A 22651-nucleotide genomic window follows, 5' to 3' on the forward strand; every position below is an offset into this window, starting at 1 on the left:
CAAAAGAATGGATTAGTTCTTTCAAGATGATATAGAAATGGATAATAATCACGTTCAAAGGGAGATGTTCGGGGTGCCTGGGTGGCTCAGTCAGTTAAGCTTCTGACTTGGGCTCAGGTCATGATCTCACTGTTCGTGGGTTCGAGCCCCGCATCGGGCTCTGTGCTGACAGCTCGCAGCCTGGAGCCTGTTTCAGATTCTGTGTCTCCCTCTCTCTCTGTCCCTCCCCTGCTCACACTGTCTCTCTCAAAAATAAAAGAGACATGTTCAACATCATTAGTTATAAGAAAATGCAAACCAAAAACCACAAGATGCCATTTCATACCCACTAGAATTGCTATCATAAAAGCAACAGATAATGACAAACATTGGCAAGAACCAGGAAAACGGGAACTCTCAAAAACTGCTGATGAAAATGTAATGTTGCTGCCACTTTGGAAACAGTCTGGCAGTTCCTCAAAAGGTTAAACTAGAAAAACAATTTTTCTAAACATATTTGAGAGAGAGTGCACAAGTGGGGTAGAGGGACAGAGGAGAGGGAGGGAGAGAACCCCAAGCAGGCGCCAGGCTCAGGGCAGAGCCCAATGTAGGGCTCGATTCCACAACCCTGAGATCATGACATGAGCTGAAATCAAGAGCTGGCCACTCAACCGGCTGAGCCACCCAGGTGCCTGCCCCTCCTCAAAAGGTTGAAAAAACAAAACAAAAACAAACAAACAAAAAAGGTTTATTTAACAGAGTTACCATATGAACCAGCAACTGTATTTATAGGTATATACCCAAGAGAAATCAAAACATGTTCACATAAAAAGTTGTTCATTACACAGAAAATAACCTCAAAATGGATGAAAGACCTCAATGGAAGACAGGAAGCCATCAAAATCCTCGAGGAGAAAGCAGGCAAAACCCTCTTAGATCTTGCCTGCAGCAGCTTCTTATTCAAAACGTCTCCGGAGGCAAGGGAAACAAAGGCACAAATGAACTAGGGGGACCTCATCAAAATAAAAAGCTTCTGCACGGCGAAGGAAACAATCACCAAAACGAAAAGGCAACCGACAGAATGGGAGAAGGTATTTGCAAATGACATATCAGATAAAGGGTTAGTATCCAAAATCTACAAAGAATTTCTCAAACTCAACACCCGAAACACAAGTAATCCAGTGAAGTAACGGGCAAAAGACATGAATAGACACTGCTCGAAAGAAGACATCCAGATGGTCATACAAATCAAAACCACACTGAGATACCACCTTGCGTCTGTCAGAATGGCTCACATTAACAACTCAGGCAACAACAGATGTTGGCGAGGATGCAGAGAAGAGGATCTCTTTTCCATTGTTGGTGGCAATGCAAGCTGGTGCAGCCACTCTGGAAAACAGTATGGAGTTTCCTCCAAAAACCAAAATGAGACCTACCCTACCACCCAGCAATTGCACTACTAGGCATTTATGCAAGGGATACAGGTGTGCTGTTTCAAAGGGACACATGCACCGCCATGTTTATAGCAGCACTCTCAACAATAGCCACAGTATGCAAAGAGCCCAACTGTCCACTGATGGATGAATGGATAAAGAAGATGTGGTATGGGGCGCCTGGGTGGCTCAGTCGGTTAAGCGGCCAACTTCGGCTCAGGTCATGATCTCGCGGTCCGTGAGCTCAAGCCCGGCGTCGGGCTCTGTGCTGACAGCTCAGAGCCTGGAGCCTTTTCCAGATTCTGTGTCTCCCTCTCTCTGACCCTCCCCTGTTCATGCTGTCTCTCCCTGTCTCAAAAATGAATAAAACATTAAAAAAATTAAAAAAAAAAGAAGATGCGGTATATAGATTCCATGGATTATTACTCGGCAATCAAAAAGAATGAAATCTTGCCATTTGCAACTACGTGGATGGAACTGGAGGGATTACGCTAAGTGAAATTACTCAGTCGGAGAAAGACAAAATTCATAGGACTTGCCTCGTATGAGGACTTTCAGAGTCAAAACAGATGAACAAAAGGGAAGGGAAACAAAAATAATATAAAAACAGGGAGGAGGACAAACAGAGGAGACTCATAAATATGGAGAACAAACTGAGGGTTGCTGGAGGGGTGTGGGAGAGGGGATGTGCTAAACGGGTAAGGGGCACTAAGGAATCTACTCCGGAAATCATTGCTTCACTAAATGCTAACTAATTTGGATGCAAATTTAAAAAAAATAGAAACTAAGATACAACAAAAAGAATAACGCCCCCCGCCCACCAAAACTTTCTAACCCAGGAAGCCTCTGGTTTGGGGATTCAGGAGATAAGGACCTTCTAGAGAAGTCAGAGCTATGGAATGAGTTGGCTGAAAGCTATCTAAGTTTTTGTTTCACAGGGAAGACTTTAAAGTGGCGGATAATTTCATGCCATAACCCTAATTCCTTTCTATAGGCATCTACAGAAAATCCCTCATTATTCTTTACTAAGCTTCATCAGTATCGGATATTCTTACAAATTTTAGTTTTAGAGACCTTAAAGATTTCTTTAGGACACAGCAGCAGGACAACGCCTGGCACTCTCATTCATAGAAGACTGATCAACAGAGTGTCATGTTACTCGCATGAGAAGTTCCCTAATACAATGTGACTCATTGATAAGAGGTCTAGAAAAGAAAATAATTTTCAATGTCTCTTCAGCCACAAAAAGGACCAGTCAACAGAATGTTCTAGTTCCCCTGACGGGTATAGCTGTCCAATGAAACTTGCATGTATATTATATAGCTTTTGTGACTGACAGAAACGAGTTGGTCAGTGTATCTACCTCATTGCTCCCACTTAGGATTTACAATGTGAGTCCTACAAAGGAGGGTGAGAGTGGGATGACATTAACTGTTCTGCTTGGAAAACATTTGGGGTTTCACTACATATCGATAAATTAGAATCCTGAATGGCACATTAGTCTTTTTTGAGATCGAATTGTGAAATCTCTGAAAGGCTGATCAACTCAAGTGAACGGAAAAAAAAAGAAAAAGAGCTTCTGAACTTGCAATGGTAGGAGCCCTATGTTTCTAGGTAAGGCCCTGACCGAGCAGCCATTTCTACTTTTTCACTGGCATTTCTTTTCCTTTACAAAATCCAACAAGGAGAAAAGTCCATTCCTTTGAGAAGGACGTTTGCGTAATGACCTCTAGTCATTGTTGATGAAGAGAATAAATTGCAGATTTGTAATTACAAATTACAACAAATCATCATTAAAATAACCCAACTCAAACTCTCACTGAAGGGATGAGATTACAAGAGGAAGTCAGAATTCAAGATGAAATGATCACTCAAAGATTGGGGACGTTTGAAACACGCAGAGAAATATTACCAGGGACTCGCACACCTGTATGCCAACGTTCACAGCAGCATTATTAACAGTAGCCAAAGGTGGACTAAACCAAATGCTCACTATGGTATATACAAAATGTTGGTTTTTTTAGACTCTCACAATGTTTTTTTATGAAAATCTCACTATAAACATCATTACTTTATGAATTCAATCAACTTCATCTATATAGAAGAATTACATCACTAGTAGCAAGTAGGAACAATATGAACCTACTGTTTTGATCTGTGAGATTTTTCATATGATCCAAAACATTCTTATGTACCACTAGTGAAATAAGGATTCCTTTTCAGTAGGATAGACATTAAGAGATCGACTTACCAAACTTGTCTTTATCACGTTGCTCTCAAGATCTTGAATTTGGGCCGCTTGATGTTTGATGGTTTCTTCTTGCCTGGCATTTTTCACCTGTAGCCTAAAATGCAGATCTTAAGATAATTATGCTCACACATAAATTTAAAACAACACCGTATAATTTCTGAACAAATGAGGGTATTACATAAATTCTTAAAATGGTGTCAAGAGGAAGATTTGGGAATTGTGCCATTTTTCTCATTGTGTTTTGTGGACAAGGTGCAACATTGAGAGATGAGATGCCACAATTCTGCATTTCAAAATAGCTCAAAGCTGGAATTTGTATCCAGCTGAACAATGATATACTGGCATAAGTAATACATTTCCCATACTACACTGCTTATCTGCTTTATAAGTAAACAAGTTATTTTCTGTGAGGTTTAAATTATACTTTTGCATATGATCTTTCATCTCCTCAGCATATCTTACGGCCTCTGCATGTCGTTCCTGTGCTTCTTGCAACTAAAATAAAGAAAAAAAATAATTTTAACTTCTGAAAATCTCGTAGAACACCATCACCTGTTTCTGTAACTAAACGTTTTTTTTTTTTTTTGACTTGACTTGACTTGAGAGAGAGACAGAGAGAGAGCATGCAGAAGTGGGGAAGAGAGGCAGAGGGAGAGACAGAGAAAATGGTAAGCAGGCTGCAAGCTCAGGGTGAAGCCTGATATGGGGCTCGGTCTCATGACCGGTCTCATGACCGGTCTCATGATGTGGGGTTTGGGATCATGACCCGAGTGGAAATTAAGAGGACGCTCAAACAACTAAGCCGCCCAAGTGTCCCTGTAACTAAAATCTTTTTGGAGCCAGCCACACTCTCCTCTACATGCTGATTGATGGCTACTCTGAGGTCATAACAGGAGAGTTGAACTGCTACACAGAGACTATGGCCGACAAAACGAAATGTTTCAATACTCTTACAGAATAGTTTACTAACCTTACTCTCCTACAAAACATAACATTGTTAATGTTTTTAAATTATATATGATCAGATAAATGTACAAATGTATCTATTGGTCAAATGGAGGAAATATAGGAATTTACCTTATGGTAAACATTTCTATTTTCATATCCCAAGCACCACATCAACTATGATTTTATATATTCACATAGGTGTTGACGTCGCTATTCTCATGATTATAAAACTGAACATGCTGCCTTCAGTGACAACAAGATATTTCATGGAAGAATTTGAGAAGCAATATCCTAGTAGGGGCCAGAATGCCTGGGTCTGAATTCCCAGTTCTGCTCGTTATGAGCTGTATGACCTTGAGCACACTACCTAAAACTTCCATGTCTCAGTCTCTGCATCTGTAAATAGAAGGTAGTAATAGCACCTACTGGGACACCTGAGTGGCTCAGTCGGTTCAGTGTCTGGCTTTTGATGTCAGCTCAGGACATGATCTCAGGGTCATGTAATTGAGCCCCACATTGAGCTCTGCATGGACAGCGAGGAGCCTGCTTGGGATTCTCTCTCCCTCTCTCTCCCTCTCTCTCTTTCTCTCTCTCCCTTTTTCTCTCTCTCCCCACATGCCCTTCCCCACAATCTCTCTGTCTTTCTCTCTCTCAAAACAAAGGCCCTTAAAAAAGTGATCTCAAAATAAATACTAATAGTATCTACCCCACTGGGATGTTGGGAAGATTAAATTAGGAAATAACAGATGAACAACTTAGAAGGGTACGTGGCACATAGTCAGCTCTAAGTGTCTGCATTTAGCATGATTACTGATGCTGTATTTTGCGTTCCAATACAATGTGATAGTTTAGGCAGGTGGCCTGCCAACACAAGTGTTCCCCTATACAAATTATACTGAAGTTATTCTTCATTCCACCGCAAGTGGCAGCAAATGGGGAGCATGAGGCCCAGAATCTCTCCTCAGTACTTCACACAACTTTCGCCAATGCCACTAGCCAACAGTACTTTTTCCATTTATAATCCTTTTAACTTATTCCTCTCTATACCACTCAGTGGACAATGTTCACAGACCAAGGTACAAATAGCACCTCCTTGACTGAGTAGTAGATCCTTTACATGACCATCAGAGGCAAGGGAAAGCCACTGACATGGAAATAATCGAGTCTTGCTAAACTAAAGTTCCTCAATCATTTCATGTCCGTATATACTGTTTACGTTAGGCTGCTTTAACATGTACTCTGATGAAGACATTAAGGCTTTGTGGTAAAAGCATATCAGAAAAGCTGTACCCAGATCTTTGCAGTTGGTAAAGTGTTATAAATCTGTAAATCCCAGTTCTGGCTGTGTAAGGAAGAAAGACAAATTTAGAGAGCTTTCTCATAGTGAGAGGGAAAAAAAACCCAAACATTTGATTGAACATTTCTCCTCTATTTGATTAAGTGCTTTTATTAATAATTTTACTTATATAAGTGTGTGTGTGTGTGTGTGTGTGTGTGTGTGTAGATATACACACATTTTTTTAACATTTATTTTTTGATAGAGAGCACGAGTCTGAGTGACGCAGAACGTGAGGGACACAATGGATCCAACGCAGGCTCTGCTGACAGCAGAGAGTCCGATGCAGGGCTCAGTCTCAAGAACGTGGAGATCATGACCTGAGCCAAAGGCAGACTCTGATAGGACTGGAGACAGCCAGGCACCCCTCAATTTTGTATTTCATTTCTTAGCATACATTTAGAATAAAAGCTTTGTTATACCAATGTTTCCAAGAAGAATTTATTGATACGGTATAAAGTACTTAATTTTATCGGAAAAACTGTTAAGTTAAAATATTTTCAATTTATACAAGGATAAGTACCACACGTATCAAATATTATTATCCCTTAAATTTATACTTAGGAAGACGAAATTACCTGTCATAAAAAAATAAAAACAACATCGAATAAAGGACTAAATTGTTCTGCGCAGGCTAGATGACAAGTGTCAAGAGAGTTAAGGCTAATGGGAGTTAGAACAGTCAGAGAAAGTTCATAGGAAAGGAGACTGTGAGACAAGTCTGAATAACATAGGTTTAGGCAAGAGGAACAGAAACTAAAAAGACAGCATGAGTAAACGGCAGAGAGATGGTGAAATCAACTCAGTTAACTCGGAGGATAAAATCTGATGACAGAGACATTAAAAACAGGTGTCCACACAAGAACTACGTGAATGTTCATAAGCAGCAGTATTAACAGGCAAAAAGTGGACACAACCCAAAGGTCCATCAACTGATGAATGGACAAGGGCCTTAGCCCACAATGGAGTACTGTTTGACAATAAAAAGAAATGAAGCACTGATATAAGCTGTAACCAACACAGATGAACCCGGAAAACATTAAGTGAAGCTAGCTAGTCCCAAGGGACCACACGTTGTGTGACTCCATTTATATGAAATATTCACAAGAGGCAACTCCAGTGAGAGGCCAAGTAGTAGACTGGTGGTTGCCTGAGGCTGGGGGCAACGGGTAAGGGTTTCCTTTCAGGGTGAGGAAAGCATTCTACTTGATGGCAGTGATGGTTGCACGAGCGTACACAGAGACAGTGAACTGTGCGTGTCAAATGGGTGACTTTTATGGGATGTGTATTGGACCTCAAAAAGGCTTTAAAAAAACCCAATGGCAGGACACAGATAATGTCCTTAATTCTCGCTTTTGGGCGTACATACTATACATGATCTGAATATTTCCGTGCTTTGACAACATGTCTAAAAGGCAAAGAAAATGAAGGAAATGCCTAAGTTCAAGTGGTTTGTTAAGTGATCTTTCTGTACAAGTCATCCTGAAATCAATACAGAGTCTTCCCGAAAGTGAAGATGAGAACTAAGACAATTATCTGAAACATTCCATTAAACATTTTCTTCTGATTTTATCCAGCTTGCCTCATCATGGTAATAGAGATATCATTAAAAAACATTGTTTAGCAGGGGACAAAAATCTCTTGGGGCATCTGGGTGGCTACGTCAGTTAAGCGTCCAATTCTTGCTTTCAGCTCAGGTCATGATCTCACGGTTCATGAGACTGAGCCCCACCTTGGCTCTACACTGACAGCATGGAGCCTGCTTGGGATTCTCTCTCCCTCTCCTCTCTCTGCCCCTCCCCTGTTAACATGCACGCACACACTCTCTCTCGCTCTTTCTCTCTCAAAATAAATAAATCAACTGTAAAAAAAGTTTTACATTAAGGAAAGAAAGAAAAAAGTCTCTCAATTTCTGTGAGGAAGGATACAAAAGCCTCAACTTTCTAAGTATGATAAGAAAAAAACGTATAACGCAAATAGTAGAATGAAAGTCAGAGTTTACGAAATAAATGTATTGGAAAGATACTAAAAGCATAATAAATTAATTATAATGAAAATACAAAAGAAAGCGGTCCATGGAAATTAGTATTCTAAAACACCTTATATTATTTAACCAGCTATAAGTTAACTGTTGACAGGTTACATTTACTACATACCTGACTTCTGATTCGACCTAATTTCTTCTTGAGATCCCGTGTCTCATCTTCCAGACGAAGATGTGACGTAACCTCGGGGGAAGCCTCTGACATAGACTGTTTCTTCAGAGTATCAGCCAGTCCTTGTTGAAGTTGTCTCACAACTACCTAAGAAGACATTTCTGTTACTGATTTTCTAAATCATCTTATTATTAAATTATGTTAATAATAGACAACTCTAACATGCGTACTTTGAGAAATATCACCACATACATCAATTCACCTTCTTTTATTTTTTTTTTAATTTTTTTAACGTTTATTCATTCTTGAGACAGAGAGAGACAGAGCATGAACAGGAGAGGGGCAGAGAGAGAGGGAGACACAGAATCTGAAACAGGCTCCAGGCTCTGAGCCGTCAGCACAGAGCCCGACGCGGGGCTCGAAATCACGGACCGTGAAATCATGACCTGAGCCGAAGTCGGACGCCTAGCCGACCAAGCCACCCAGGCGCCCCAATTCACCTTCTTTTAGCAACACATACACTTTCCTGGTCACTGAATTCAGTTAAAGAACAAAAAGTGTTATCTCCCTGCCTAGTCAGGATGATGTCACTTAGATAATGAATTCAGCCTCACTATCCATTCTCCACTGGTGAATTTGCAAAGCTTCATAACCTATGGAAGTCTCAAAAAGAAATGGGGACATAGTGGGCACAGCAGTCGTAAATTCTTTATTATGAAAGGTTTTCTCTCTTTTTTTTATGGCAGGCTTAAGTTACCGTCAGAGTTCCTCACATATCCAATCCTCTGCTCTTATCCTTCTAATAGACTCCTATCTCGGAACCAAAGTAAAGTCATTCCAATGGCCCCTGCTTCCACCCCCCTCCCCTGACCTCAGCTCCTACAGCTCTCTCCCCTACTCACTCCATTCCTGCTAAGCAAGAATCCTGCAACCCCTCCTTGGTCTGAAAATGGAGATCCAATGCCAAATTAATAAATCACAGAGAGATACAATTCTCTTTGTACTGGACAAACTTATGCCCACATGACAGTAACTGAGCTTCGAAATGAGCAAATTATTTGTAAAAATATTTAAAATAAGTTATAAACAGCAGTGGGAAGATTACTCAAACATGGCTTTCCTGACACTCACCACAGTTGTCCCAAATTATGATTTAGTGAAAAGTAGATACCTTTAAAGAATTAGGAGGTTGTAGGAACACATGATTTGAGACTGAAAATTGAAATTTATGTGAATAAAAATAAAATCATACCAACTTAAAATGTATAAAAAGCTACCAAAGGAAAAGTACTACCAGAAAGAGCACCTACACTTCATTTCATCTGGGAAATCTGAAGTGACTGTCCAGTTAACTCAATTAATTGAATCTAAGTTTTGATTGAATACTCATTTTACCTTTCAGCATTTTCAGTTACCAGCTCACCACAGTAATAAAATGCGGTGGCAAAGATTACAATTATTATTGTAGGGGTGCCTGGGTGGCTTTCTCGATTAAGCAAGCAACTCTTGATTTCGGCTCAGGTCATGAATCTCACAGCTCCTGACTTTGAGAGTCCTGTGTCGGGCTCCACGCTGGCAGTGCAGAGCCTCCTTGGCATTCTCTCTCTCTGCCCCTCCCCAGCTCATGTTCTCTCTCCGACTCTCTCTCAAAAGAAACTTAAAAAAAATATTTTTATAGCAGTATAAGACTAGTAACAGTGTATAACTTAACCTCTTAAAGTTTCATAGGTGACATAGTATCTGTACTCAAATCAAAACACCTCTCAGGTCTAATTTTTATTTGCTGCATACGAGTTATGCTTTTTGTTGATTTATAGTCTTTTTTTTAATATTCAACTAGATTCACAAGTCAGCCATCATCAAATATTACCTGAGTTTTCTTTCTGGAAATCTGAAAAATTTTTATCTTTCTGGATACTTACTTTTAATTTTGCTTTCTCATTTTTATACTTATATATTCTTTCTTTTAAGTGTTTACATTCATCAATTAACTCTTTATTTCTTTCTCCCAGCATAAGACCTTGTTCTCCACGTTTAGCTTTAAGGTTTTTTTGGATATTCTGAAACGGGTCTTGGATATTAATCCCTAGCTTTTCTTTACTGTCAGCTTCGTTGTGAGCATCATCTAGTTGCTGTCTAAGCAACATATTTTCACTTTGTAGTTGAGATAACCTTTCCTCGAAGGATTCCTGCTTTGCAATGTAGTTATCCACTTTACTTTGTTCCTTCTGATACATGTGTTCAATTTCCATCTTCTGGCATTGTGTTTGGCTTAGGTCCCTTTGTACACATTCTAAAAGTAAAGTCTTTTCTCGGAGAGCATCTTTTATGTGACGGAGCTCAATTTCCAGGGCATTGAATTTACTTTCATCTTGAGAAAGTTGCCGAGAAAGAACTTCATTGTTATCTTGTAGTTTAGACACATCAAAATTCATCTTGTCCTGTAAGTGAAACCATTCATCTCTTGCTCTCTGGAAAGCAAGTTCTAGGTCTCTTCTTGATGTCTGACTCTGATCATGATCGTGTACAGCAGTAGCCAGTCTAGCACGGTATGATTCAACTTCTGCTTCCAGGCTCTCTTTGTTTTGTTTTTCATTCTCCAGTTTAGACTTTAGCATCGTAATCTCAGCAGTCAGAACATTAAGCTGTCCACTATATCGGAATATTGTTTTTGATAATGTTTCCTCATTCTGTTTTATGGTCTTTTGAAGGTTGTCATTCTTTTCCTTTACACTTTCAATGTCTTCACAATATTTCATTTCCTTTCTCTGGTTCTGATTTTTTATGGTGTCTCTTTCCAGTCTTAGCATGGCGATTTCATCCTGCAACATGTAGTTTTCATGCAACAGATCTTGTATTTTCTCACGACTATCAGAAAGCTAGGTAAAACAAAGGACATTTTCAGATCACATTCAATAAAATGACATTATCATGCTTTTCTTTGAAATTAAAGCATAATCTATGTTTAAACAATGAAAAGGTTACAGGAGGTGCCAGGGTGGCTCAGTTGGTTAAGTGTCTGACTCTTGATTTTGGCTCAGGGAATGATCTCACATTCTGTGGGTTCAAGCCCCACGTCAGGCTCTGTGCTGACAGTCAGGAGCCTGCTCAGGATTCTCGCTCTCCCTCTCCCTGCCCCTCCTCTGCTTGCGTTCTCTCTCTCTCTCTAATGAAAAAAGACTCATAGGAAGGAAGGAAGGAAGGAAGGAAGGAAGGAAGGAAGGAAGAAAGAAAGATTACAGTAAGTGAATATCCAACTGGAAAAAAATGAAGTTGGCTCCAAATCTCAAATTTTATACAAGCATAAGTTCCCAAAAGTTCAGAACTTTAACTGAAGATAATGAAGGCATAAAAGTAAAAAAGAATTCGTGACAAGTTTTCAGAATCTCAGAATTGGAAAAGCCTTTCTCTGATTTACAACAAACCAGAAGGCCTGAAATAAAAGATTAATAACTCTGACTACACTTAAAAATTGAGTTTACAGTAGATATCAAAAACACAGCTACCCCACAGTAAAATCGTTAGCTCTGCATCTACTTGGACAGATTACATTTCCTAAAATTCTTTTCTTCCTGAGAATATTTCATAGATATCTACTTTGCTAACATTTCTATAGTCAGTTATAAGAAGAGATCTATTGATAACTGACAAATCTAGGCAATGTATTATAATATAAACACTTCTCCATATATCAAAGAACTCATTTGGTTATCACAATTCTAGAATGGAGAGATTAAAACGGTGAGCTGCAGGACTCTCCCCAGGTCTTCTCACTCCACAACTAGTGCTCTTGCACCAACCACTGCTACTTCTCTAGTGTAAATACACAAATATGAAAGAAGTCTTGGATTTCAAACTGCTGACAGGAAATAAGGTGAAATTTATACATCTCTTAGAAAATCATGAAATTATTTACTGCTGCAATACCTTGTATTTCCTCTTCATGTTGAAAATAGTAATAAATATAAAAGAGGGGAGAGACACTCCACTATTTTATTAGGAATAAAATACCTATCAATAAATTGTCATCAAGTGTATACTGTAGCATACCATTGTTTTCAAAAGTTCCTTGTAATGAAAGAGGATGCTACTTGAAGCAAACTGTTACTTTTCTCAAAAGTAGGAGACTTGATACCGAAAATATGATCTGGGAACTGGCTATATTCATCCTCCTGTCCATTAGCGGAAGTGTTCAACTGATCTATTAATATATCAAGGCAGTGAAGTAACTGTTCAAAACCAAAACACATGTTGCTAGTAGCAATAGTTTTGAGATTAGGGAAAGCTCATCGATTCCTACAGAAAGTAATAAAAGCCTCTCCTTTGGGTGAGGACATTATGAATGTCACTAGTTGTTGCAGACAAATGCATTTAATCAAGAATATTATTTTATCCGATGAAACAAAAATGCCACCGTCCCCCATGCCCCTCCCCAAAAATATATGTGCTCTTAAAACCCTCTGTAGTTTCCATGATGTACAGTGTTGGGTTTTTAAAATTTATATATACATACATGGAGAAAAAGTAATAATAATTAAAAAATAGAATGTATACAAATACATACACACATGTACTTCAAAATGACTAAAGAAGATATTTCAGAATTCGTTTTCTTATGAGCCATTTCTAGCACCTTTTGCTTGTAAAAGTGATTGTTTAGCCTTCCATCTTGTAATACTCTGGCCACTGGAGAGAGTTGCCACTGTCACTGCGCTTTTCTACAACCTGGAGATACATTTCATCACGATTTTGGTCTCATACCGTTAAAAAAAAAGTCAAAAGCTGAAGAGGAAAGCTTTAAACAAATGTTCCAAGGAACATGATCCCATGTTTTAATTTATTTTAAACCTAAATAATATATATTGAATCAAAGGGATACCATAAAATATACGTATAATACACTATATAATATTGATGGAAATATACAATTTTTTATCAAAAACTAATTTACCTGATTCAAATTATCTTTTGCGGCCTTCAATTCCATGTTTAGTGTTCTAAGAGTGAGTTCAAATTCTTGTTTTGCTTCAACTTCTTCCTTATATTGGTCTTCTATTCTTCTTAACTTCTCCCTAATTTTTTCATACAACATATCAGCATTTCTTCTTTTTTCTTCCTCTTGTTTTAAAGTAAATCTGCAATTAAATGTGCTTATTTTAAAATTTGTTTTGATAGAAATAAAAATTTCCTCTTATGATCTGGTTCCACATATGTTGGCTTACTGTCCAAATGAAATTTCTATGTTCTCAAGTTTTTTTTTTTCCTTTCTAGGGCTCATGATTTAATTTGTCACTTCAATCTCTTCCAAAACATATATACCATTGGAAAGAAGCAAGGACAAAGCATTATGCAACTTAGTTACTTTTAGTCAGTAATAACTCTGGTAGATGTTGTAGGAAAGAAGTTTGAAATTATTCAAGAAAGTGAGAGTTGAAAATTACCCCTTTTCCCACAGGTATAATTATTCCTCCACAGGACAGATAATTCAGTTACTCATTAAAAAGAGAAGTTGCTGTTTATAAACAAGTTTATCAATTCACTGGAAATACAATTTCCACTTGACGAAACATTACAGGTACCTCCAAAAACGATGTGCAGTGTAAGAGAGCATCTGCAGATGTTGTTTACACAACATACCCATGCAGATTACTGTCATCCAAGTCTAGGCTAGCAAGTCTAATATCTGTTGCCCTATACATTTTGTTTCTTCTTCCCAACACTTGCAACTTACCTTGTTGATGATTACCTACTTTATGAATCACTTAAAAATCCCTTCTAGAACAACACAGGATACATATCAATTAAGTAAACAATAGAGAGTAATATGAGCTTTCAGCATACACTTTTGAATTAATTTTATCTACTTATGACAGAGATGTTGGAAAAACTTATCAGTAATCACTTTCCGTATTACTTTTTTTAAAAATGTTTATTCATTTTTGAGAGAGAAAGGGAGAGCCCATGCAAACACAGGAGGGGCAGAGAGAGAGAGAGAGAGAGGGAGACAGAAAATCCAAAGTGGGCTCTGCACTGACAGCAGAGAGCTCAATGCGGGGCTCGAACTCACGAACCCTGAGATCATGACCTCAGCCAAAGTCAGACGCTTGAATGACTGAGCCACCCAGGCACCCCCATTTTCCTTTGTTTAAATTTTTTCTTGAGGGAGAGATGACACAAGTGAACGAGGGCAGAGAGAGAGAAAGAGAGACAGAATCCCACGAGGGGCAGAGAGCGAAGGAGAGACAGAGAGAGAGAGAGAGAGAAGAGGGGCTCCCCCGAAGTGGGGCTCGTGCTCACCCCAAGCAGGGCTTGAGCCCACCCAAAGCTGGGCTCAAACTCACGAGATCATCACCTGAGCCGAAGCCAGATGCTTAACCAACTGAGCCACCCAGGCACCTCCACTTTACCTTTTAACCCCTGCATGTTAAGAATCTAATGGAATCAATTTTCGGGAATTTTACTGTCTTGAGAAAAATGACCATTTTATACTCTGTTGGTAGGTACAGAAATTAATATAAGGTTTCCTGAGAACAATTTAAAAATATGGATCAAAGACCTTTTTTAAAATTTTTATACTTTAACCAAATTATATTACATTGAAGAATTTATTCCAAGTAACCAGAAATGCAGAAACAGATTTATATAAAAGACATTCTTGACAGCACTAATTAAAATACAGAAAGATGAAAAACAAGCAGAATTCAATCGGTTAAATAATGATGTTTCTTGGACTATGGTGGACTTTTCCATGGCCATTAAAATTGTGATTTGGAATAGACATTAAATTATTAGAAGTATTCACTGTTAAGAACGTGCTGTGTTATTTCCAAGAATCTCACACTTCACAACACTAAAGAAGGTTTCTTTCCTGGAAAATCCTATAAGGTTAAGTTTGCAGTTACAAAACTGCCCCTACACATCTGTCGTACAAAAGTAAAGAGTTCAAATATTTCTTTAAAACCGAGATGCTATACCTCAAACTGCATACTTCATGTTCCCATTCCACTTTTTGATGCTCTAACCGTGATATCACGTCTTTGGCTTCTCGTAGCTCGTTTTGTAGTGCACTAACCGTTTTTTCCATTTTTTTAATTTTTCCGGTAAGTAGTTTACAGTGATTTTTGTTACGTTTCTTTAATCTTTCATAGGAAACAAGTATATTTTGGATATTTAAGAAGCCAGCAGAATCTGCATCAGAGGAGAAACAGAAACAGAAATAAAATATATGAGTACTTCTTGCATATACAGGACGGTGCATCTTCAATTCACTCATCCACACGTTGAATAAATATATACCTTCAATGGAAGACATTATAGTCAGCTCTACAGATACACTAGAGAAGACCTCTGGTTCTCGATTAGCTTAAAGTTTAGTGAAGGAGAAAGACAACTCAAATGATAAGTCTAAATTCAGATAGTTCCTATTAGAAAACAGAGTTTTGTGATCATAACTTGATCCAGATTGGGCCCAAGAAAGATAGATTTCCCTGAAGAAGAGGTAACTATACTGAGGAATGAAGGATGAGCAGGAGGCAATTAAGCAAAGGAGGAAGACAAGCACTCTCGACAGTCTAGAGCATGTGCCGAAGTTCCACTGTAACCTGCTTCTGGCCGACATGGAGTAACACGTACTGATTGATCTTCCTACCTGAAGCAGGCAAAACCAAAACAGACAAATTAGAATCTTAACATGATTTTCAAGACACAGAACTTCAGACAATGAAGGACAATGATCCCTGAAAACAAAACACGTTAGCCTAACACATGCCCAAGCTCACTGCCTTGAGAGAGTTTTCAGGCTACGACCCAGGAGACATAAATGATTTAAATAGACTCCACCAGACTCCTTGAGTCGAGGTGACGAAACTGAGAGTCTCGTGAATTCAAGGCACATAGAGATGACAGGTCAGCATCCAGGAGAGGAGAAAGCAGAACACAGAAAGAACCCTGGACATCTGCAGAGGGTCCCCTTTGGCTACTCAGCAGAGTAACAACCAATGCATACATGGAAGGAAGTCATCAAGGGAAAAAAATCTGAAAAGATAGAGGAAACACTGCCTGGTGCTCCCACAGCACTAGAGACAGTATCTATTCACATTAGCTAGGATAGAAAAACTCATAATTTGCTTTAGGCTGATCACCTCTTTGGATTCATCCAATAATTCGTAATAGCAACACTAAAGGATCCATCTGTTTGTAAGTAACCTAACTATATCTCCAAACAAAGCATGAAAAGATAACTAGAGGCATAGAAGCTACTGTTTTAAAAACCAAATAGCACTTACAGAGATGTGAATTATGTTAGACATGAACAATACGATGGACAGGAATAAACACATGTTAGACATCACAAAACAAAAGACTGAAGTTTAACATTGGAAACCTGGAAGAAAACTTCAAGGGGGAAATACACAATTGCCCAAAGAGGCAGGGGAAAGGGACAGGGAAAAAAATGGCCCAAATATTCCTAAACCTCATGAAAACGATAATCCCACCAACCCAGGAAGGATCTGTCTAGGAAAGAAGAAATGGAAGTCAACTCTTGTAATTTTCCTAAACTATATACGATGTGGTATAACATTAATGGAAGCTAGACTGTGTTGTTTAACCCACAGACTATAAAACCTAAACCAACCACCACAATAGCAAAACTGAAAAGTTCTAGCTAGGAAACCTAAATAAATAAGTGAATAAGTGAATAAATAAATAAATAAATAAATAAGAAATGGATAAAACTGAATCATAAGAATGACTCGATTAAAAGAAAGCGGAAAAAGAAGAGAACAGGAACAAGGAGCAGATAGGACAAATGCAAATGCATTCAAACAGCATGATGACAGATTCAAATCAAACAAATGCAAATCAAACAGCATGATGACAGATTCAAATCAACTATATCAATAACCACAGCAAATGAAAACGGTCTAAAAGCCTCAACTAAGACGCAGAGTGTCAGAATGGATAAAAAAGGAAGACTCAGCTATATGCTACCTATACAAAATGCACTTAAAATGTCAAGACGGAAATTTGTTCAAAAGGCAGAAATATGATATAGCACACTAACACTTGACCAAAGAAGGCTGAGCTAGAGTGGCTATATGAATACCAGACAAAACAGTTTCAAAACAAAAAATTATTACCAGCAATAAACAACAGGTCATTGTATAATCATAAAAGGGTCAATGAATAGCAATCTTAAATGTTCATGGCTCTGTTAATAGCTTCAAAGTACCTGGAGCAAAAATTGATAGAACTGAAAAGCGAAATAGGCCAATTCACAATTATAGTCTGATATTTCAATAGGCACAACATCAGCAAGGACACAGTAGACTTGACCACCACAATTCTTCCCAAGGATCCATGGAACACTTTCCAAAAGAGACTATACTCTGGGTCATAAAATAAATCTTAATAAAAGGAAGAAGAGGCCTGAAGTCATAAAAGTGTGTCCCCTGACCACAAAGCAATCAAATCAGAAATCAAGAACAAAAATATCTCTGGAAAATACTCAACTATTTGCGAACTACACAACACATCGAAATATCCCCTGGGTCAAAGAAGTAATGAAAAGAGAACAAAATTAGAAAGGATTCTGAACTGAATGAGAATGAAACCACAGTAGAATTTGTAGAGTCCTGCTTTAGTAGCACTCACATGAAGACTGATGGCACTGAATGTATACATTAAAAAAGAAGAGGGAAGTGCGATGCTCCTTGCTGCCTTTGTGGCTCCTCCGCTGCTTCCCAGGCGCCCCTCCCCACCCTGCCCCTGTGGCAGCTGGAGAGCTAGAACTTTGTTCACCTGCCCACAGAGCTGGCTTTCAGCCTGGTGGGGGCGGGGTGCGCCACCTGCCCGGAATTGAAGGTGGGGGAGTAGCTGCAGGAGGCGACCACCCTACCCTGAGGTGGGCAGGGGACGGACCCCCCCGCCCCCCACTCCACCAGGCCCCGCCACCCCCCCACCACTCCCCACCCCCACCACCCCGCCAGCGCCAACGCCCGCCCCCGCCACCCTCCCCGCTTCTGCTGGAGCCCAGGCGGCGACAGTGGCAGAGGCATGGGCCCTTCTGGAAGGGAGAGCCCAATGTCTGTGCACCTGTCTCCCCTCCCTTCCTCTCCACCCCTGCCATGGGTTTTGTGTTCTAGCTCCCATCTTTTTCTGATTACCTACATCATCACCCTTCTTCCAGCCGGCCTCGTTTCCCAGCTTCTTGCCACAGTTTCTCTCACTTAAGCCTCAGTTACTCAGGCTCTTTTTACCCTAGTCCTGCCAGAGACTTCGCACAACCAGCAGCACTTAATAGTCTCTTTCATGGGATGTCCCCGTCCTTCCCCTCTCCCCACATCCTATTCGGGGCTGATGGCAGCCAGGAACCCTTCCTATTGCGTTTACCGGCAGTTTCCACCTGGCCCTGAGGCTTGGCGCAGATCAAGTCCACCACGCCCACGCCCACGCCGCGAAGGACCCCTAGGAGAACCACTTGTCCCATGGTGGTATTGGACAAGATGTTCTCTGTTTTCCTGGGGTTGTTTATTTTAGTCTGAATACTTGTTACTCTCCACCGCTATACTTTACAAAGGTATGTTCTGGTTGCATGACAAGGAGTTAGAAATGAGCCAGAGACCATTTGCAGGCAAGGAGAAGACTTCGACATTTAGGATTAAAGGAAGAAAGGAGAAACAGAATGTTAAGAAGGTTAGATTTCTCAAAGTATTTTGATATCTTTTGTGATCTGAGGAAGTGCAGATTACTGACCCTACACAGATTGACACTTTGGGAGAAAATTTCATGATGCTTGATTCGCTCTTGGAGTAACGTAAACACAAGTTCTCAAACCTGCATATTCTCTCAGCTGGAACCAGCTGTATATCTGAATGTTCACTTCCATCAGAACTTGTATAAGAGAAAGAATGGGAGTCTGGTTCAACAAAAATGACTACGTCCGGGACCTGAAAAGGGTCATTCTGGTTCCTAATAGTGTATATGGACATTTTAGTGGGCACAGATTGGGATTTTTACAGTTTACTTGGAGTATCCAGCACTGCAAGCAGTAGAGAAATAAGACAAGCTTTCATGAAATTGGCATTGAAGCTACATCCTGATTAAAAAAAGAAAAAAAAAACCACAAATAACCGGGGGCGCCTGGGTGGCTCAATCAGAGCGTCCACCTCCTGCTCACTCGGGTCATGATCTCACAGGTCGTGGGTTGGAGCCCCGCGTCCTGCTCTGTGCTGATGCCTTGGAGCCAGGGGCCTGCTTTGGATTCTGTGTCTCCGTCTCTCTCTGCCCCAACCCACTTGCATTCCGTCTCTGCCTCTCTCAAAAGTAAATAAACATTAAAAAAATAATAAATAAATAAATAAATCAACCAAACAAACAAATGAATAACCCTAAAGTACGGAGTGATTTTTCAAAAATAAATAGAGCATATGAGGTACTCAAAGATGAAGATCTGTGGGAAAAGTATGACAAATATGGAGAAAAGGGACTTACAGATAATCCAGAAAATGGCCCGTATGAAAGCTGGGATTATGGTTGTTATGACTTTGGTATTTATGACGATGATCCTGAAAGCAGAACATTGGATAGAAGAGAAGTGGAGGCTGCTGTTAATTCTGGAGAACTGTGGTTTGTGAACTTTTACTCCCCAGGATGTTCACACTGCCATGAATTAGCTCCCACATGGAGAGACTGTGCTACAGAAGTAGATGGATTACTTCGAATTGGTGCTGTTAACTGTGGTGATGATAGACTGCTTTGCCGAATGAAAGGAGTCAACGGATCTCCCAGCCTCTTCCCTTTCAGGTCTGGAATGGCCACAGTGAAATATCACGGTGACAGATCAAAGGAAAGTTTGGTGAGTTTAGCCATGCAGCGTGTTAGAAGCACAGTGACGGAATTATGGACAGGAAATTTTGTTCACTCCATAGAAACTGCTTTTGCTGCTGGCATTGGTCGGCTGATCATTTTTTGTTGCAAAGGAGGAGATTGTTTAACTTCATAGACACGACTCAGGCTCAGGGGCATGTTGGATAGTGTTGTTAATGTAGGACGGATGGACTGTGCCACCCAGGACAAACTGTGTAAAAGTTTGGTATTATGACAAGTATTACTGCCTATTTTCCTCCTGGCGCCACATTAAATAACAGAGAGAAAAGCAGCGTTTTGTTCCTTAATTCATTGGATGCTAGAGAAATATATTTGGAAATCGTGCATCGTCTTCCAGATTTTGAACTGCTTTCGGCAAATACACTAACGGGTCGATTGGCTCGTCATTGGTGGCTCTTATTGTTTAGTTTTGGAAAACATGAAAATTCAAGTGATCCTGAGTTGAAGAAACTCAAAACTCTACTCCAAAGTGAACATATTCAAGTTGGCAAGGCTGACTGTGCCTCTGCACCAGACATCTGTAGTAATCTCTCTGTATTTCAGCCATGTCTAGCAGTATTTAAAGGACAAGGAAGCAAAGAATATGAAATTCATCACGGAAAGAAGATTCTATATGATATACTGGCCTTTGCCAAAGAAAGTGGTAATTCTCATGTTGCCACGCCTGGACCTCAAATTTTTCCTGCCGATGACAAGGAACCGTGGCTTGTTGATTTGTTTGTGCCATGTTGTCCACCATGTCGAGCTTTATTGCCAGAGTTACAAAAAGCCTCAAAGCATCTGTGTGGTCAGCTTACGTTTGGTACACTAGATTGTACGGTTCACGAGGGACCCTGTAACACATAAAGCATTCAGGCGGATCCAACAACAGTGGTATTGAACCAATCCAAGGTTCATGAATATGAAAGACATCACTCTGCTGAACAACAGATCTTGGAATTCATAGAGGATCTTAGGACTCCTTCAGTGATCTCCCTGACGCCCACCACTTCCAATGAACTAGTTAAACAAAGAAAACATGATGAAGTCTGGATGGTTGACTTCTACTCCCCATGGTGTCATCCATGTCAAGGCCTAATGCCACAATGGAAAAGAATGGCCCGGACACTAACTGGACAGTTACTGTGGGCAGTATAGACTGCCAACAGTATCGTTCTTTTTGTGCCCAAGAAAATGTTCAGGGATACCCTGAGATAAGATTTTTCCCCCCAAACCAAATAAAGCTTTTAAGTATCACAGTTACAATGGTTAGAAGAGAGACTTGGTGTCTAGGATTTCTACCTCAAGCATCCACAGATCTAATGCCTCAGAATTTCGATGAAAAAGTTATGCAAGGGAAAAATCACCGGGGGATTGAATTCTATGCTCCTTGGTGTGGACCTTGCCAAAATTTTGCTCCCGAGTTTGAGCTCTTGGCTAGGATGATGAAAGGAAAAGTGAAAGCTAGAAAAGTTGACTGTCAGGCTTACGCTCAAACATGCCAGAAAGCTGGCATCAGAGCCTATCCAACTGTTAAATGCTATCCCTACGCAAAAGCAAAGAGAAACATTTGGGGAGAGCAAATAGATGCCAGAGATGCAAAAGCGATCGCTGCCTTAATATATGAAAAACTGAAAAATCTCCACACTCATGGAAAGAGAGATAAGGATGAACTTTAATGATGTGAAGATGAAGAAAAAAGAGAAAAGGAATTCTAACACATGACATCAGAGGATCAACTTTGTAGGATGTTGCTACATTCTGGGTCGGAATAAAGGAACATTATCTCAGAAGTGGAATCGCACCATCTGAATTCTGTACCACATTGGTATAAATGAAGGGTCTGCAAGCTTTTTCTGTGAAAGGCCAAACTGTAAATATTTTAGGCTTTGTAGACCATGTACATTTGTCACATAGTCCTTTGTTTTTGCTTTGTTTACAAGCCTTTAAAAAGTCTGAAAACTTTTCTTGGCTCAGGGCCATACAAACAGGCCAAGCCACATTCATTCCATGGGCCATAGATTGCTAAGCCCTGGCAATGATACTAAAACTGCCTGGCTCAAACAGGAGCCTGCTCTGTCATGTACATATACGTCTAGGGTCTATTCCTTAAAGTTTTGTGGCTGGCCTGAAAGGAAATAACTTGGTATTTAGTTACCTGTCTTAAAAATTGTGTGAAATGGCCACCATGTGGCCAGCAGATACCTGATTTTCATGCTGTATTTTAGTGAAGAGATTTTCTTCTTCCTTCTTTCTAAAGGTTGAAGAACTGAATTTAATTTTTCACAATTGAGAAAAATTTTGGTAACATAACTCCAATAGATTTCTACAGCATCTGGAAGAAGAAGGAGAAGAAAGAAGAAGAAGAAGAAGAAGAAGAAGAAGAAGAAGAAGAAGAAGAAGAATGGGAGGGGGACGAAGAAGGAGGGGAGGAAGAAGGGGAGGAAGAAGGAGAGGAAGAAGAGGAAGAAGAAGAAGAGGATGAGGAAGAAGAGAGGTCTGTTGGTTCCACCTTTAGAAACTAGAAAAAGAAAACAAATTAAAGCCAACCAAGCAGACAAAAGGAACTAATAAAACTCAAAGACAAAATCACATGAAAGAAAGCAGAAAAATGATAGAGAATAACCGATGAAACTAAATGCTTTCAGGAGGTGAAAAAAGGGATAAATTTCTACCAAGA

At 39.8% G+C, this 22651-nt stretch overlaps 1 protein-coding gene and 1 pseudogene across 1 annotated transcript in view; one reads left to right on the forward strand and one right to left on the reverse strand.

The window, feature by feature from the left end:
* LOC122236289 (ankyrin repeat domain-containing protein 26-like) overlaps window positions 1-22651 on the reverse strand; it is a 71267-nt gene that overhangs the window by 23939 nt on the left and 24677 nt on the right. Inside the window, exons 5-10 of the mRNA XM_042977160.1 lie at window positions 15078-15291; window positions 13055-13238; window positions 10026-10982; window positions 8104-8250; window positions 4088-4158; window positions 3664-3757 (exon numbers count right to left, since the gene is read on the reverse strand). Coding sequence (XP_042833094.1) covers window positions 3664-3757; window positions 4088-4158; window positions 8104-8250; window positions 10026-10982; window positions 13055-13238; window positions 15078-15291 — 1667 coding nt within the window. The remainder of the gene's footprint in view (window positions 1-3663; window positions 3758-4087; window positions 4159-8103; window positions 8251-10025; window positions 10983-13054; window positions 13239-15077; window positions 15292-22651) is intronic.
* On the forward strand, window positions 18964-21650 carry LOC102972056 (annotated as a pseudogene).

Source organism: Panthera tigris (genome assembly GCF_018350195.1).
Source record: "Panthera tigris isolate Pti1 chromosome F2 unlocalized genomic scaffold, P.tigris_Pti1_mat1.1 chrF2_random_Un_scaffold_112, whole genome shotgun sequence".
NCBI lineage: Eukaryota > Metazoa > Chordata > Mammalia > Carnivora > Felidae > Panthera > Panthera tigris.